Source organism: Coffea eugenioides, chromosome 6 (assembly GCF_003713205.1).
Source record: "Coffea eugenioides isolate CCC68of chromosome 6, Ceug_1.0, whole genome shotgun sequence".
NCBI classification, from domain to species: Eukaryota; Viridiplantae; Streptophyta; class Magnoliopsida; order Gentianales; family Rubiaceae; genus Coffea; species Coffea eugenioides.
The window spans coordinates 19,625,235-19,639,577 of NC_040040.1; the positions used below are offsets into that span (position 1 = coordinate 19,625,235).

Here is a 14,343-nt window from a genome sequence, read left to right on the forward strand (position 1 = left end):
TCAACTTGATGTTGGATCAAATCGTTCTACTCTTGGGAGAGGATTGGATTAGGTGATAAATTAGAAGGGATTGCAAGTAGGAGATTTTGGACATAAAACCTTTCACTTTACAAGAAAAAATGTTCATTCCACCCTTTGGATAAGTATAGCAAAAATCAAGAACTTAGTGAAGTATATTTAATATGATAACTACTAAAAGAAAGGATGGTTAATTAATCAAAAGATTATCCAAGCATCTTAATTATGGAATGCTTTAAATCAAAATAAAGGATGCCATTTAATTAGTTATTTACTACTTTTCCCACCACAAAGTTTTTATTAATTCTTTTCTATTCTCATTACTCAGGTGCTTTAACCAAAACACAAGCCTTAAAAAGAATCTTGAAATTAAATACTACTCCTCCGTCCCATTAAAACTGTCATACTTTTCTTTTTGACATGTACCAAAATTATGTCATCTTACCAAATTTGGCAAATAATTTGTAACTCATTCCAATTTTTACCCTTCATGCACTTGCACAAAAGATCTTTAAATAACGTTATAGGTCCCACTTTCTCTTTGCAACATATATTCAGGAAATATGTTTATATAGCATGTGGCTAGTACTAACATTTAGATGAGTCAGGAGCGTACTAGAACATGCCTAATTGTATGGATATTTAGGTACAAAAGATAATATATTGGCCCCACATGTAGTTTCAAATATTCAAATGGTTTTAAACTTACACATTTTCCCACCATTAAGCGAAGGTTAGAAATGGAAAGCAAACACAATTCCTTCACTCTTTGACCACTGTTGATAAAAAAAAAAAAACAATTCCCCAAAAGTGACAAACTTATTGGGATAGAGGGAGTACTTTGTTTCAATTCTAGTTTTCTATTCGCTACTACTCTTTAAATATTAATTATGGCGAGACTTAGTAGCTTTTGGGTGCAAGTACAATGTAGTCTAAGATTTTTGTTATATTGTATAATTCATTGTAATGTAATTTGTGATGGTAAAAATCAAAACAAAACAACATAAATTGTCCCAAAGCAAAACTATTGATCCACCTATGGATGGTCTCCTTTATATATTTGAGTATCAGCAGACTGTGATCTTACATTTTCATTATTTTCATAACAACCTCTTTTCCTATGCTATATAATATATCATTTGTGCAATACAGTTATTAAATGAAACAGTACAATAAAAGTGATGCACAACTATATCAATTCAAGACTAATTGTAGAATAATCTTTTAATATTTGGAACAAGGAAAAAGCATGTATAAGCTCTCTAATCTATAAGCTCAAATTTAAGAAAGTCACAGATTTCAAATTTATAAATTGTCAAAAGTAGGTTGAATGTGCAAATATACCAGTCTATGTTATGACCTTAGATCTTACATTAGAAAGAGGTTTTTGAGAACTTTTATAAGCTAATTATGGGTCTATACAGAAGAATAAGTGTAACTGTGCGCAAAACGTCAAATGAGCAAATTAACTCCAATGAAAGTGACGGAAAAAAAAAGATACGTTTGATATTTCTCATAAAACTAAGCTAGGAAACCTACTTAAAGGATTCAAGAATAATTGTTGATTTGATTAACCAAATTCAAAAGCAAACAGATAAAGAGTAATAACATGAAAGAACGTGAATGCTTATACTTTTATGCACGTGATTCAGCTAAAAAATGGAAGTATGATATAGATAACTGCAATTCTTGATTAAATGCATTTTAGATATAGACCAAAATAAATAAATATAAATTGATATGTGCATTAAGTGACCAAATGTTGGGGGAGGGTTGGTTTGGATTAGATGATAAGGAGAAGAGAGATAGATTGTAAGTAGTAGATCTTGAATTCAAGACCTTTCACTTAGAAAAGAAATTTAAAAAAAAGTGACCGAATGTCTAAGAACAGGTAGAGAATTGAGGAAAATATAATGTTTTTATGACAAAATTTTCAAATGTATCATTACTATACAAATAGGAAAAACATCTATCTGAAGTTCTTTAATTTTTGCTTTAATTTGTAAAATAGGGTTGTAAGTAAATTTAATGTAGCTACTTAAACTACTTTCCCAGTTCTGAAGTATCATCACCTTAAAAGCTACCACTTGTAAAGATCCATGTAAAAGTTTTCATTTGTAGATATTCTGTCAAATTTGCAAAAGCAAAAGGAAAACCTAATTTTGTGCCTAAAAAAGAATATATACACACACACACACATATATAAAGAATACATACACACAAATACATACATATATATATGTATGTATATATATGTGTGTACATACACATATACATACACGCACACATATATATATATATGTATGTATTTATATATGTATGTAAATATATATACATATATATATGTGTGCATATGTATATATGTATATATGTATAGTATACACATGTACATATGTATACATATGTGTGTATATCTATACACACACATATATACATATATATATGTACACACATACATATATATATATGCATATGTATATGTATATATGCATAAGTAAATTTAATGTAGCTACTTAAACTACTTTCCCAGTTCTGAAGTATCATCACCTTAAAAGCTACCACTTGTAAAGATCCATGTAAAAGTTTTCATTTGTAGATATTCTGTCAAATTTGCAAAAGCAAAAGGAAAACCTAATTTTGTGCCTAAAAAAGAATACACACACACACACATATATAAAGAATACATACACACAAATACATACATACATACATACATACATACATATATATATATGTACGTATATATACATATATACATACATACATATATATCTATGTACGTATATATACATATATACATACATACATATATAGATATATATATGTATGTATGTATATCTATATATATGTATATATGTACATATGTGTGTGTATGTACACACATATATATACGTACATATATATGTATGTATGTATGTATGTATGTATGTGTATGTGTGCATGTGCACAAATACATATATATACACACACACACATATATACATACATATATATATGTATGCATGAATGTATATATGTATACATATAAATATATACAAACACACACACATATACATATGTATATATTGATATACATACACACATACACACACACACATATATATACATATATATAAATATTATATCGATATATATGTGTATGTATACATGTACATATATACATATATGTACATATTTCCGTATATATATACATACATATATATGTGTGTGTGTATGTATATATACATACATAAATATATATATATATGTTTCTATGTATATATGTATGTATGTATGTATGTATATGCATATATGTGTGTGTGTGTATTGTATGTATGTATATGTATTGCACAGTACTTTTGTTATATGTATATCTATATGCACATATATATTTATTTATATCTACATATACATATATATGTATATATGTACATATATACATGTATGTACATATTTACATATATATAAATATGGGTGTGTGCATGTGTGTATGTATATATATATGTATATATGTGTATGTATATATAATACGTACATACATATGTAGATACATATGTATTTATGTATGTATATGCATATATATGTATATATATGTATGAGTATATATGTGTGTGTATATATATTGTATGTATGTATATGTATTGCAAAGTACTTTTATTCTTGCATAGTTGCTTGAAATTTTGTAAGTTTGGCAAACTAATAACTTGGCTTAGAATGGTTATCTGCATGGTTCTCAGCCACTTTAACAGAAAAGCATGAGTTAACCCTATTTTTTGGAGGAAAAGAAGCCGAAAAGACTTTTCCTTAAAAGCGATACATAATGGTAAATTTGATTTCTATTTAGTCTTAAGAAATGGCTCCGTATAGATTAGGTATTTAAGGGGATGTAGTGGTATATGTGAAAAAAAAATTATTATAGATAGTTAGATGTTTTTTAGAGTATTTTTGGAGATATTTTTTTAGAATATATTTTGGGCATTCTTAGAATTTAAAATTTTTTGGGCATTTTTTGAAAAAAAATAATAACACCCACCACCATCGCCACCACCTCCTCCCTTCTTCTCTCTCCTCCCTCTCTCTCTTTCTCCCCTTTGTTCTTCCTTCCTCTCTCTTTCTCCCTTCGCCTCCTTTCTCTTCCTTCCCCCGACTGGAACCCCCTCACCTTCCCCTCCCCTTTCCAGTCGCTACCAAAGGGTCCAACTACAACTCTCTAGTCGCGATTGGAAAGGGAAGGGGATGGGGAGGAGGGTTCTAGCGTCAGGTGGAGAGGGAAGGAAAAGGGAGAGGAGGAAGAAAGGGGAGGAAGAGGGAGACGGAAGAGAGAGGAGGAGGGAGGTGATGGTGGCAGTGGTGGGTAGTAGTAGATGAAATAAGAAAGAGGTTATAATTTATTTTTTTAGATGTATTTGAATTTGTGTGTATTATTTTTAGAGTGTTATTGTAGACTCCAAAATAAACATAGTTTTTGAATATATATATATATATATATATATATATATCCACACAATGCTGCTTATATTATCATTAGTAGCCAACATTATCCATCTCAGTTTCCAGTTCGAAAAAAATCATGGTGACTATTTCCTTCATTGTGTCGTGTAATCCAGACAGGCGATGAACAATAGCTATCAATTAATTTGTCAGTTCCTACTCAGAAATGCAACTACTTTCCATAAAGTCAATATTTTCTCATGTCAAAAATCTCGCAATAAATGGTAACAACATAATTATTGGTTTCTGAATGTAACCTCTAAACTTGAATATACTAGTCAAGCCAGGATGTTGGCATAAAACTTTCTAACGAATGGTAAGTGAGTAAGCTTCTATCCATTATCTAATGGTTCTTGGCCATTTATATACGCTTCCAAATTGAGTTATCAATGCCTTGTGACAACTTCAATCCCGAGCATGGAATCTGATTCAGAGAGAAAAAAATATAGTCTTTTCTTTGGTCAATTTATAGCCTCAGATAGATCCAGCTTGAATCATGGTTTTCTCCAAATTTCAAACTTCAATAGAAACCACAGCCAAAACCAAAGCCTGTCTCCTATAATTCCCTTGCAAACCTCAAAAGAAAATCCTGGTGCTTCAAAACTTTTGAACAGTTTTCGACCACAACAATCTTTCCTGCGGAATTCTGCAACAGAGATGTATTCCAGTTCATCAAAATCAGTAAACCTGTTGCAATCGCCAATGGAAAATGTTACAGGTTCAAAAGATCAGGGCAATTCTGTCCCTGGACAGTACTCTTTGCTACAGAATCCAGCAAAACAGCTGTATGCGGGTTCTAACGTTGTAAACCCAATGCAAACGCCGGCAGAAAATCTTGGGTGTTCGCAACTTTTGAACAATTTTGCTCCTAAACAGGGGCAAAACGGTTCAGACAGTGCAAACCATTTTTCTTCCCCTAGCCTACTTTTGCCAAACAAGGTAACTGAAAATCTTTCGGCTCCCAACGTTCCAAAAGAGTTACAATCTGAACAACTTCTAAAAAGCCCAATTGAGAACCCCAAAGAAGTTGACCCTCCAAGTCAAACAACATCACAAGCTATCGATGAAATTTTCCCAGCAAAAGATGACTATTCACTGGCATTTGTGTTCCAAGAAGGGATGAAGCACTGTACCAGGGATGTCAACGAAAGGCAACAAACCACCAGGAACCTCTCCAAGGAAGAAAATTTCACTGGTGGTCTACTGATGGTAGAACCATCCTCAGAAGCAACCAATCAAAGGGACAAGGGTTCCCTGAAGATCATAGACTTGTTGAAACAGAATCTGCCCAACTGTCCAAGTCAAAGGAGAAAAGAAGGTGACGGCCAACCCAAAAGAAAACTTCAAGTTGCAAGTCCAGGCACCCCTGGATACAAAGAAAATAATAAGGCAACACCTAGTCTTCTTCTTGCCACCGCATTAGTCAGCAGGACCGATGAAAATTGCTCGGAGAGATCGCATACTCCCCTACCAAGTTCGGTTTCTCCACCAAGTGTAACTAGGTTAGTCCTAAAGAAATTAATATAATCAGAATCTTTGCTTCATATAGGTATTATCTAGTTAACTAATGTTAATCAAATGATAATTGTAGGGGAACTGGAGGTCCTATAAGGTCGCGAGCGAGAACATTCCCGGTGAAGCTTTATGGGGAGACTTCTCATGGGAGCTCAAGCAGCAGGCGCTTCAATTGGAACTTGTTTGCATCTCTTCTTTTAAATCGGTTTTACATTGAGAATCTGCAGTCTTGTTTGCCTAGAGAGTATTCTATTTATCAATCAATTCATTTTTTTCTTCATTTTTTGGTGACGGTTCAAAAATTGTAACCATTCAGGAGGTATGGAGGCATATCTAGTGCCATCCCTCTTTATCATAGGGCTTCCTTTTTCTCCCCTCACATACGATTACATACAGACACACACTAAACAAACAGTTTCTCTCCCTTAATACATGTCAAAATGCCTATTTGCATTTAATTTTCATTGAATCTCATATAACAACTGATTTTCAGGCTCTCAAGAAGCGGTTCTGCACTTGGCTCCAATAGTAACTGGCAAACCATTCCATCAGGATACAATCCGGGGTCTGAAAGCCAAAAATGGCAAAATCTATCGGGGAGCAGTAATGTGGAAGGTACAACTTATTAATTTCTCATAGTTAACTAATTCTGCTAGGCCTTTTCTTTTTACTTGTATTAGACAACGTAGGTTAAATCTCAGTGGAAATTCTTTTGAAGGGAACATGGTAAACTCTAAGCTGATCGACGCACCTGCGACTTTTGATAGTGGGGAATGCCAGAAGACTAAGCAAGTTGATCATCACGCAATGGAAAACCAGGGAACCAAAATAGATACAAGTAATGCTGTAAGTCTGGAGTTAGGAGAGAAGGAATTCAAAACTATGGTCAACTGGCCGGAGCATCATTTGATGGGAACAGATCGATTTGGATTTGACGTTTGATATGCTTGGCAAAAATGGTCTTTGTTCCTTGTTTTTGTAACATGGTTCATGTTTTTATGGCCTACAATCCCCTTCTTCCCTTTCCTGCCTTTTGTTCCCCAGCTAAAGAACTCAGGTCATAAAGAAAAAGAATGTCATGATGTTAGTCTTTGATTGTCGACTATATAAAAAAGATATCAGGTGATCTTTATAATATGATTGCATGTAAAATTGTTGTTGGTGTGAATGTGGTGTTGTTGGCTTCCCAATATTCTCTGATTTTGTACAACACACGGGTAGGTGATCAACAGCTTAGCTCTCCCCTTCAGTGGCCGCAGGTGATCTTTATAATATGATTGCATGTAAAATTGTTGTTGGTGAGAATGTGGTGTTGTTGGCTTCCCAATATTCTTTGATTTTGTACAACACACGGGTAGGTGATCAACAGCTTAGCTCTCCCCTTCAGTGGCCACTGAAATAGTGGCAAACGGTCTGATGAAATCAACTCGGCAAAGCCAGATTAATAGTAGTACTGGCCAAAATCGGCAACCTGAACAGCTTCTGTCAGTACAACCGTCCCAGCAATCTCCAGAAAAAGTCTTTTACAAGCAAGTCCCAGATCAAAAGTCCACCTCATCTTTTTCTCCAGGCTGCAATATCATCCCCGGGTCTTCAGTTAACCCTTCCTTTGTCGATGAGGGCCAGAAAAGTGAGTATGGTATCAATGAAAGTTCTAACGAACCAAATCCCAGTGGAAATTCTTTTGGAGGGAATATGGTAACTCTAAGCTGATCAAAGCACCAGTGACTTTTGACTGTTGGGAATGCCAGCAGACTAAGCAAGTTGATCATCACGCAATGGAAAATCTGGGAACCAAAATAGATACATGTAACGCTGCAAATCTAGAGTTAGGAGAGAAGGAATTCGAAACTATGGTCAACTGGCCGGAGCATTGTTTGATGGGAACCGATCGATTTGGATTTGACGTTTGAAATGTATGCTTGTCAAAAATGGTCTTTGCTCTTTGTTTCCGCAACATGGTACGTGTTTTTATCGTCTACAATCCCCTTCTTCCCTTTCCCGCTTTTCCTTCCCCTCCCCCCAGCTAAAGAATTCAGATCGCGAAGAAAAAGAAACTCATGACGTTAAGTCTTTGATTATGGACTATATATCTTATAAAGATATCAGATTATCTTATAATTTGATTGTATGTAAAATTATTTTTGACAAGTATGTGGTGTTTCTGGCTGCGAACATAGGTTTAGTGAGCTCATTTTAACTTGTGCTTCCCAGCTTCCTGCATCCACAACACCAAATTAATTTCAAAAGCATAGCATCTATGTATTTTAAGAGTAACAGATTATGGGACGTAAGACCCATCATGCATCTATGTATTTGCATTGCAAAATTCAAATAGGGTACAAAAAAGTTTATTTATAGATTTAGAAAGGCAGATGGTATTAGTATTCCAAGAAAAGTTTAGGGAATCTATCCTCCTTTTTAAAGCAAAAGAAAGGTTGGAGTGTCTAAGGTTTTCTTAGGATTAGATAATAATCTTAAAAAAAATAAGAAACTAAAAAAAACATAGATAAATGTAAACATTTTCGAAGAACAAACAAAAAATCAGTAAAAATAATTTTGGGAAAGGGCGTAAAATTTGGAAACAGAAAATCACACAAGTAAATGTCAGGTTTGGAAATACAAACAAAAAACCAGTAACACTAAGTGAACAAAAGGTTATAAACATCAAAATCATGCTTCACACATCCTATCTTGGAAGTACGTTCGCAAGAAAATGAAGTATTAGAACAAGCCGGTCTTGCAAATTGACCATAAATGTGCTCGTTAAATCTGAAAATTGAAATGTTGAGTTTTGGGAGGAACGCATATTTGTTTATTTTATATCAAAGAGATGAAATCAAAGTCCCTTCAACCAATTCTTTTCAATTTCTTTTTTTTTTTTTTGTTTGACAAAATCCTTGTCAAATGTTTTATGCTTGGTACGTAAATAACAAGTGGCTTAGTTTGGTTTTAATAGGTTGTAAACACTTGGCTGTAGTTAGAGCCAAATTTCTCCCTGGAGTAAGACCTATTTCCATCATAACTTGGAATCCTAGTAGTTCAATTTCGAAACAAAAATTTTGAGGGATCGCATTACAATATTCTTCAGAAACTGGCACGAATGTGCACTTGAAATATATTAAAGTTTCATCTATTTTCTATACCGCACATATGTCAGCATAATCACTTTTTCTGCTTCTAAGTAAAGTAATTAATTCTTTTCCAAATAAGCTAACTGTCATTATTTACATTTAATGCGATGCTATTGAATTTGTCGCAAACTATAGATACTGACAATTTACAAACACTCCTTGAAGTTATTAGCTTAAATCTTTTAGGAGTTTTTAGTTTAAAGGAGGAAGATAAACAACTTATTGCACAGTTTTCCCTGTTGCAAAATCTAAGGTATGATAGATTTTCTAATTTTTGATTTCAAGCATTAATACTTCAAAATCTGTGAGTGTTCAGTCTAAAATTTTTTTGCAGGTTCGGTTACCTTCGATGGCCTATTAATTATTTTGGAATCATGATTGAATTAGTTTCTTATCATATCTTGGGAACTTTCATTATAGAGGTATCTCCAATTTCATTTGATTCATTTCATTGTTTATCTTTTTTTACAGGTCCAATCTTTCTGCATATTTGCCTACGTCTGGTTTATCTCTGTAACACCCTAGAGGTATATTGGTAAGGAAATTTTGTAGTTTAGAGGCAAAATATCTCATTTGTAATTGATTACTTTGAAAAAAAATAATTGAAAGAAAAGGTTTTGGATCTAGATATTCCAACCCAGTGATGTAAAATTTGTGACGACATTCGAGTTTTACTATCTTCATTCCTTTGAAGAAAGTTTTGTTGATTCACAACTTCCCTCTTTTAAAGATTTTTGTTCTTTTTTCCTTTTAAATGTGAAAACTAAACTTTAGTTTGTTGTTTCTCCACCATAGATTGAGTACATAGGGCTAACGATATTCCAATGATTCTTATTGAGGTCTTTATGAGAAAACAGAAATTAATTAAATACCTTTTATTTAGTAACACGATTTAGCACTTTTCTTATGTACCATAAATTAGTTAACCAACATTTACCGTTCAGAAATGAAATAATAGTAACTAGTAAAGATAGATTCTATGTCAATACTATGAATAGTTCCAATTTCTTAAAACCATATATCCGATATTCCACTACGGTAAAGATATATGCTTTTATTTTGACATTTTGAACAATGTTGTCCAAATGAATTAGGGTCATGGCTTCAAGTTCAACTGCTAATGGGAGCCCTTTGGCTAATCAATCTGCTGCTGCTGCTGAGAATTCAGTGAAGAGTATTGCCCCAGTAGTTGCATCAACTCAGGGAGAAAGTTCAAAACCATCATTGGTCAAGGGACCTACTTCAGCTTATATTGGAGTGAACAAGTTAGTGCCATATATATTATCTTTCATTCTAGCTGATAATTACGAACATTAGCTATGGATTTATCCTAAATCCATAATTTTTTTTAACTTGAGACAAAAATGTGCGTGAAAAAATGGATTTAGGATAAATTTTGATGGCATTATTAACACTTGAAATCCAAAATGTAGGGCCAGAGGCAAAGATCATGTGTATACCTCCTTTGCCTATGTCAAAACGAGAGGTCGCTCAGGTGAAGTTTGAGACTTGTGACTATGTTAGAGGTTTTGTTTATATGTTAGCTGGCATTGCCAAGAAATATATATCCTATATACTAACATTTTCACCCCTTTCTCCTGTCTGTATTTTTGCAGTGTATTTGGGTGAGTGAAAGCAATTTATAGTCTCCAACTGCCAAGGGATTAATTGAACTTCATTTCTTGTTTTTCCTTTTCTTTTTGTTTAATAATGGGCCTGTTTTATCATTCCTAGTTGCTCATACTGGCTAGAGTTTATCTTGAGCAGGTAGATATGCTGATGAAGAGGAGGCTGCAAGGGTTCATGACATTGTCACTCTAAAGTGCTCCGGAGCAAGAGCAAAATTGAATTTCCCGGTATATTTATATATGCAGCTCTTTCTCAATTGTTTCTGCATGTGTTTGTTTTGTGCAGATTTCGTGTGTCTGCTTTGTATCAGAATTCTTGGTTAGAAACTCTTGGAATTAGGTCTTTCCTTCACATCTTGTGGTATATAAGAAGATTATCTGATCATTTATTTTAGTGAACCTGGAATATATTAGCTCTCCCTAGCTTAAGTGCATATTTTCCTCGTTTATTTATAGCATCACTAAGTGCATATTCCCGAGTCTGATCTGATCCTTTCTTCTTCAATTCGTTGATGCCTCTATTATTAAGCATGATGAAGTGAGCTTTAATTTCTGAAATGTGAACTTATGAAATTGTAGGCAAGTCATTACCAGGACATAATGAGAATGATGAGAGACATGGATGATGAGGAGGTGCTCGCTCATGTTAGAAGGTAAGTACACCTTCCAAAAAAAAGAAAAGAAAAAAGCTTACTTTTTTTTTGGTAATAAAAAAAAAAAAAAAAAAAGCAGCTTACTTCTGCCATAAAGTTAAGCTTGATTTTATTAGTTTTTAGAGAAAATTACAGTTTTGGTACCAAATATTTTGAATATCGGCAGTTTTAGTTTGTAAAGTTTGGATGAAAACAAATTTAGTACCAAATGTTTCAATTTTTAATACATTTAGTCCAATTGTCCGGTTCTGGTAAATTGTTACCGGAATATGGTTGTGTGAGTAGCATGTACCAGCGGCTAAATTTAAATAAAATTTTTAAAATTTTTTGGTCGCCATAATATGTAATTAAAGGGTACTAATTAGTCATACTCTGAGTAATTAGTCTTAAAAATTAGTGCCCTTTAATTAGACTAATTACTCAGCATATGACTAATTAGTGCCCATTAATTATAAATTATGCCCACCAACATTTTTATCTTTCTTTCTTTTTTTTTTTTCAAAATTCAGCCATTGGCACGTGCTACTCACATGACCGAATTCCGGTAATAATTTTTCAAAACCAATCAATTGGTCTAAATGTACTTAAAAATTGAAACATTTGGTGCTAAATTTGCTTTCATCCAAATTTTAGGAACTCAAATTGCCGATGCCCCAAACTTTTGTTGCTAAAACTACAATTTTCCGGTAACATTTCCAAGTTCCCTCTAAATGTTATCTATAAAACTTAGTCTTTTAAGTCTTTTATTTTAGAGTACACCTCTCATATTCATCAACAGCTAGCCTAGGATCAACTTCATGATAATGAGTATCATTCTTCTTAATTTGGTGATAGCTAACGATCAATTTCATCCATAACAACCCAAGCCTACAAAACCAAAAAGTTCATACTTCTGCCATTTTCTGCTCAAATTATATGTGCTTGCTTGGAAAAATGTTCACTGTTCAATTAATGATTCATGACATTGTGAATGTATTTTTCATTTACTTCCAGGTCTGGCAGCCGATTTGCAAGGGCAGACTCCAATTATCGTGGAGTCACTAGGTCCGTATTCATTCTTAAAATCTTCTCTCTCTTTATTCTCAATTTTTGTTAGAATTTTTTGCATATACGTCAATTAATCACTATATTAGTCTTGCTCTCGTTTTCTCTGGGATTCGTGTATAATCGATAGTTATTGAATAGCAGGTACTTTCAAACCGGCGGGTGGTTCTCTGGATACCATTCCTTGGTGCATCAGGATCGGATGCCGCTCTTCAGATACTCGCAGACTGTGATGCACCTCCTATCTGCACATCCGAATTCCCAAGCTCACAATGCGTTTGATTCCAGTGCACAACACGTGTTTTCGCATTCCAGCTCCAGCCCCTTCAAGCCCTACGTCAAAAACTGACTTAAGCTAGGGCTAAAAGCACTACACATGAGCTGATTCTGATATGATTCAGATTGGTAAAGATGTAGTGCTTTCAGATTTGGAGTAGTTGACTCCAATGTTGACAGCTGAACTGTGTTATTCTTTTGTCTTTTTGGGTTTAGCACTTTTGAAGGTTATGCATGCTAGCCGCTTTAAGCTTTAGACGTTTATTTTGGTAGCAAACAACATGCAAACTTCTATTTTTGCTATGGTTTAATTTTTCTGTTTTTCCTGAACTTATGAAGCTGCATAATTTGGTGCAAATATTTGTGTTTCGTTATGGGTAGTTCTACACGTACGTGCATTCCAGCTGCTGGAACCATCTCAAGGTTGGGATTTCTTCTAGAAGACTAGTGCTTAAGATAGACATAAAACTTCACTTATTATATATTTTTTTCTACACTAGTAATAATTCACATACTTTACACGTGATTATATGAACTCAAATATAACATCTCTTAGTATAAAATCCATGGTTAAGTTTCCAATGAAATTTTAACAAATGAAAATTTTTCTATCCACATTTTGAATGTTACTTGCGATAATATTTTGAAACTTCACTGATTATACAATTTTTTTCTGCTCTAGTAATAATTCACGTACTTTGCACGTGATTATATTCCCCCAAATATAACATCTCTTAGAATAAAATCCATTGTTCAATTTCTTATGAAATCAGCAAATTTTAACAAATGAAAAATTTTCTATCAACATTTTGAATGCTGTTTGCAATAACATTTTGAAACTTCACTTATTATACTATTTTTTCTGCACTTGTAATAATTCACGTATTTTGCACGTGATTAAATTAATCCAAATATAACATCTCTTAGAATAAAATCCATGGTTAAGTTTATGATGAAATCAACAAATTTTAACAAATGAAAAATTTTCAATCAACATTTTGAACGTTATTTTTGTTCTTGCGTAGACAAACGAAATATAATTTTACAATTATAATTCCTATATGAACCTCTACTGATGGTATGCTGATGGTAGAACCATCCTCAGAAGCAACCAATCAAAGGGACAAGGTTCCCTAAAGATCATAGACTTGTTGAAACAGAATCTGGCCAAGTGTCCATGTCAAAGGAGAAAAGATGGTGACGGCCAACCCAAAAGAGAACATCAAGTTGCAAGTCCAGGCACCCCTGGATACAAAGAAAATAATCCATCATATAATAAGGCAACACCTAGTCTTCTTGCGACCGCATTAACCAATGAATTAAACCAATGGTTTAATTTCTGATGAAATCAGCAAATGTTAACAAATGAACAATTTCTATCAACATTTTGAATGTTATTTTCTTGTTCTTTCTAAGACAAACGAAATGTCATTACACAATTAGAATGAATTAGTTATTTGAAAATAAAATATATGAAATGTGCTCGTGTCCAACTTCACATGAACATTTAATTATTCTAATTTATATCTTTCCAGTTGAACATTTCAATGCTTTTTTATGAATTTGAATTGAATAATCTAAGGTGCATTGTTGAATTTGGATTTT

The 14,343-nt window shown here is 33.3% G+C and overlaps 1 protein-coding gene across 1 annotated transcript; it reads left to right on the forward strand.

The window, feature by feature from the left end:
• Positions 1-10,235: 10,235 nt before the first annotated feature.
• Positions 10,236-12,811, forward strand: LOC113773784 (AP2-like ethylene-responsive transcription factor CRL5). The gene is made up of 6 exons (XM_027318396.1): positions 10,236-10,402; positions 10,571-10,632; positions 10,905-10,993; positions 11,345-11,418; positions 12,412-12,462; positions 12,607-12,811. The coding sequence occupies exons 1-6, from the start codon at positions 10,236-10,238 to the stop codon at positions 12,809-12,811; spliced, it is 648 nt and encodes a 215-aa protein (XP_027174197.1).
• Positions 12,812-14,343: the final 1,532 nt, after the last annotated feature.

Excerpts from the sequence above, each read along its gene's own strand:
- LOC113773784 (XM_027318396.1), top strand. The coding sequence starts at position 10,236 with ATGGCTTCAAGTTCAACTGCTAATGGGAGCCCTTTGGCTAATCAATCT. Across the intron at positions 10,403-10,570 it reads GCTTATATTGGAGTGAACAA|GGCCAGAGGCAAAGATCATG; the intron begins GTTAGTGCCATA and ends TCCAAAATGTAG. Across the intron at positions 11,419-12,411 it reads GTGCTCGCTCATGTTAGAAG|GTCTGGCAGCCGATTTGCAA; the intron begins GTAAGTACACCT and ends ATTTACTTCCAG.